This window comes from Suricata suricatta, chromosome 12 (genome assembly GCF_006229205.1).
Source record: "Suricata suricatta isolate VVHF042 chromosome 12, meerkat_22Aug2017_6uvM2_HiC, whole genome shotgun sequence".
NCBI lineage: Eukaryota > Metazoa > Chordata > Mammalia > Carnivora > Herpestidae > Suricata > Suricata suricatta.
Genome location: NC_043711.1, coordinates 9,330,930 through 9,335,204, shown reverse-complemented (window position 1 = coordinate 9,335,204; position 4,275 = coordinate 9,330,930). Strand labels below are relative to the sequence as shown.

At 55.1% G+C, this 4,275-nt stretch overlaps 2 protein-coding genes across 3 annotated transcripts in view; both read right to left on the bottom strand.

Annotated features, from left to right (window-relative positions):
- IL27RA (interleukin 27 receptor subunit alpha) overlaps positions 1-82 on the bottom strand; it is a 16,283-nt gene extending 16,201 nt beyond the window's left edge. For both annotated transcript variants that reach the window (XM_029918776.1, XM_029918777.1), the window contains exon 1: positions 5-82. The gene's annotated coding sequence lies outside the window, so the exon portion shown is untranslated. The remainder of the gene's footprint in view (positions 1-4) is intronic.
- Positions 83-287: 205 nt separating this feature from the next.
- On the bottom strand, positions 288-2,689 carry RLN3 (relaxin 3). The gene is made up of 2 exons (XM_029918782.1): positions 2,466-2,689; positions 288-1,045 (listed from the first exon to the last, which is right to left on the bottom strand). The coding sequence occupies exons 1-2, from the start codon at positions 2,650-2,652 to the stop codon at positions 831-833; spliced, it is 402 nt and encodes a 133-aa protein (XP_029774642.1). The 5' UTR covers positions 2,653-2,689; the 3' UTR covers positions 288-830.
- Positions 2,690-4,275: the final 1,586 nt, after the last annotated feature.

Sequence of the window (4,275 nt, the reverse complement as noted above, 5' to 3'; positions counted from 1 at the left end):
CCCGGCCCTGCCCGGCCCTGCCCGGCCCCGCGCCGCTCGCCGCGCTTTCTGCGTCCGGCGCCCAGGCGGCCCCGGGAAGCGTCCCTCCCCGCCCAGCCGCCTCCGCACCTAGCGCTCCGGGTCCCCGCCCCTTCCCCGTGCCGGAAAGTCCCCGGCGGCGCTGGCCGGGGCTGCCGCGAGGGAGGGGGAAACGGCCTGGGGCGTCTGGCGGGGTGCCGAGCGCCTCGCCGAGCTCCGCTGAAACCTGCGCCCGCCCCGCCCCCCCCCAACAACACACACGCCGCAAAGTCCTTTGGAACTTTTATTGTTGGAGTCGATCCGTCCCCTCACCGAGCCTCCCCGCCCTCCAGTGTGGGTGCAGGGGGACCACCATTATTCTAGGGTCCACAGCTTTAGAACCCCAGCCGGTGGGGGTGGAGGGGGAGGGGCTGGAAGGCAGGGAGAAGGCAATGAGTCAAGGCTGGAATGGAGCAGGGGCTTAATGCGGAAGAGTGGCCACAGGTGGGGCAAGGGAGAATCACAAGTTTGGGCCAAGGTGCCCATGTGGCCAGTTTCGGTACAATAGGGGCGCCGCTGCAGCAGGGAACAGTATAGGCCAGGCAAAGGCATGATGTGACCGAAGGAGAGGTCAGAGGTCAAGGTCAGAGGTTCTCATTTGGCCAGGTAGGGGGAATTTGCTTAGGTTTAGGAGAGGCTGATCAAAGGTTAGGGTCATTAGTTGGGGGGGACTCTGGACAAGTGCACACCCCTGACTTCCTGATGACTGCATGCATGACCTGCCAGAGACAGGGGCCCAGCTGGCCCCTGGGCCTGGCCGCCCAGTCACTGGTCTAGCAGAGGCTGCTGATTTCACTCTTACTGCACCCCCACTTGCAGCAGTTGCTAGAGAGGCCATCCAGGACATCGCGGCCACCTCGCAGAGCCCCTGGAGTTCCCTGCCAGCCAGGTCGGTCTTCAGTGAAAGCCCGGGGGTCCTTGGTCAGGGCCAGCCATGTGCTGGAGGCTGCTGCTTCATCCAGCTCACTGTCTGTGTCAGAGTCAGTGTCTGGGGAGGTGAAAAATGAGAAGAGTTAGTGCGTGGGGCTCCTGTCACCCCCAGAGCCTGGCTCAGCTACTTCTATTCTTGGGATACAGCGTCATGGTCCAAAGTTGTATTCCATTCAGGCCTCGCTTCCAGCATTGTTAGGCAGATCAGTCAACCTCACAGAGCTTGACTTTCCTCTCTTCACTTCTTTTCTCCTACTCTTTATTTATGGAGGACCTGATGGTTAAGAACACGTGTTTGGGAGCTGAACTGACGAAGTACCAATCCAGCCTCTCTGGGTTGTAATCCGGAGCAAATGAATTTATGTCTCCGATTCTTGGTTTCCTTGTCTGCAAAGTGGGGATAATAATAATCCCTACCTTCTTGGGTTTTATATGGAGTAGATGACAGAATTAATACCCAGAGAAAAGCTTAAAATAGAGTGTGGCATGTGATAAGCACTCACCATGTACTTAGCCTGTGCCAAACGGGGTGTGTGTGTGTGTGTGTATGTGTATGTGTGTTTTAATGTTTATTTTTCAGAGAGAGAGAGAGAGAGTAGGGGAAGGGTAGAGAGAAAGAGGATCCAAAGCGGACTCTGTACCAATAACAGAGAACCTGATGCAGGGCTCAAACTCACAAACTGTGAGATCACGAACCGAGCCGAAGTCAGACACTTAACCGACTGAGCCACCCAGGCGCCCCCTGCCAAACACTGTTTTAAAGGATGTAGTGGATTAGCTCCTTTATTCTTCACAGTGACAACCCCATGAGGTGGGTGCAGCTGTTATCATCCCCATTTTCCGGAGGAGAACACCGAGGCACGATTTCCTAAACCAACGTGCACAAGAACACGCAGCTATTGTCGGTCTCTTCCTTGAACCCAGACAGCGTGTCTTCCAACTCAGCCTTCATATCATCAGCAGCATCATGAAAACTTTATTTTTTGCTAGGCTCCTGCCCTTCACGAGTGCCCCCCCCCCCCCGCTTGTGCCCATGCCAACCCCCCTGCCCAGTGTCCTAATCTGTTCTGGCTCAATGTTGCCACTTAGCCACCCTGGGAGATTCAGGGACCGTGCCTCTCATTTGCGGATAAGGAGGCTTAGACAGGGTCAACAACTTGCTAGGAAGGTCACCTGCTCGTGGCGAAATCTGGCCTTGTGGCCACAGCCCTGACATTTCCTTCTTCTGAGGCTTGAAAAGCACCTAAGTGTCGGTTTCTCAGGGCAGGTGCGTATACAGTAGCAGGTGCTCCCGAAATAGCAGCCAGTTCTCTGCCTACTAGAGACTCCATCCCAGCTCCGGAGCTCTGCTAACTGTGGCTCCCACCTGCCTCGGCAGGGACCCCCCTGTGCCCGCCCTTCTCCATCCCTGGCTCCTTGGACCCTCCTGCATTCCATCCATTGTCCACCCCTTCCCCCCACAGCCTCCCTGGCCTCACCTGTAGCTTCACGGGCCAGGATGTCCGACCGTCTCCACCGGGAGCTCCCACAGGTGAAGATGACCGCCCGGATGAATTCTCGGCCGCAAAGCCTCACTCCGTAGGGCGCACGGGCCTCCGCGCTCAGCCACAGCTCCCCGGCCAGCACCCACACGGCTAGCAGCAGCAGCAGCGAGCGCTTGGCCATGCTGGACAGGAACACCGGGGGTGCTGGGGCACAGCGAGGCCACGTCCCTGGGAGTCTGCATCTCTGCTGCCTCCTGGCCCCCATTTATACACCCTGCCTCCCCCGCCTGTCACGGAGAAGGCGAGTGACCTCCTTTATCTCCTCCAGCAGAGGGGAGACGGGCATGCCTCCCCTACCCTGACCTTTCCCGTTTCCAGGACCAAGTGATAACCTTTAGCCAGGGATGGGGTGACGTGGTCCAGCTCACTGTCGTCTTCGTCAGATCAGGGCGAGAAGGTCTCAATTCAGCAGAGACAAGGAACCCAGACCCCACCAGACCTGAAGAGAGGACACGGCCAGATACCGCCCATCAAAGGCCTGGGCCTCCTCTGTAATAATAATAACAATGATAATGAACACTTCCGTAGTATGGGCTTCGAGGCCAGGCACTGCTCTAAGTATTTTACATCTGTTTACTCCTCCCAGTGACCTATGATAATGGTTCTCAAATTTGAGCAAGCCCCAGTACGTCCGTCCTGGAGGGCTGGTTAAAAACACAGATTCCGGGGCCCTATTTACAGAGCATCTGAGAATCTGCATTTGCAACCGATTTCCAGGCGGTGCTGTTGCTGCATTGCTCCAGACACCGCACTTTTAATTTTTTTCTAACATTGACTTATTTTTGAGAAAAGGGGTGGAGAGGGGCAGAGAGAGAGAGATAGAGGATCCGTAGCAGGCTCCTCGCTGGGACCACAAAGCCCAAGGGGGGGTTCGAACTCACGAACATGAGATCATGACCTGAGCCAAACTCAAGAGTCGGCCGCTCAACCGACTAAGCCACCCAGGCACCCCAGAAACCACACTATTAAGACCCTCTGGACTGTGAAATTAGGACTAAGATAAGGAAACTGAAGCACAGAGTGGTGACAGAAGGTGCCCAGGCTCGGCTGGTAAGTGGGGGCAGGGATGGGGATTCAAACAGGGCATGTGACTCCGGAATTTACGTTCTTCAAGGGAAAACGTTACAGATTATATAAAAAATGTATTATGGAGGCGCACCTGGGTGGCTCAGTTGGTTGAGCGTCCAACTTCGGCTCAGGTCATGATCTCATGGTTTGTGGGTTCGAGCCCCGTGCCCAGCTCTGTGCTGACAGCTCAGGGCCTGGAGCCTGCTTCGGATTCTGTGTCTCCTCTTCTCTCTGTCCCTCCCCTGCTTATGCTCTGTCTCTCTCTGTTTCTCAATAATAAGTAAATGTTTAAAAAAAATTAAAATATATATATTTTTCAGGTTTCAGTTTTGCCAGGTGAAAAGAGTTCTGGAGACAGATGGTCATGACGATCGCATAACAACATGAATGTACCTAATGCCACCAAACTGAACACTTAAAAGTGGCGAAGACGATAAATTTTGTGTGTAGTTTACCACCATTAAAAAAATAATTTTAGGGGCGCCTGGGTGGCTCAGTCGGTTAAGCCTCCGGCTTCGGCTCAGGTCAGATCTCACGTTTGTGGGTTCGAGCCCCGCGTCAGGCTCTGTGCTGACAGCTAGCTCAGAGCCTGGAGCCTGCTTCCGGTTCTGTGTCTCCTTCTCTCTCTGCCCCTCCCCCTCTCATGCTCTGTCTCTCTCTGTATTAAAAATAAATA

Excerpts from the sequence above, each read along its gene's own strand:
- RLN3 (XM_029918782.1), bottom strand. The coding sequence starts at position 2,652 with ATGGCCAAGCGCTCGCTGCTGCTGCTGCTAGCCGTGTGGGTGCTGGCC. Across the intron at positions 1,046-2,465 it reads CCTGGCCCGTGAAGCTACAG|ACACTGACTCTGACACAGAC; the intron begins GTGAGGCCAGGG and ends TCACCTCCCCAG.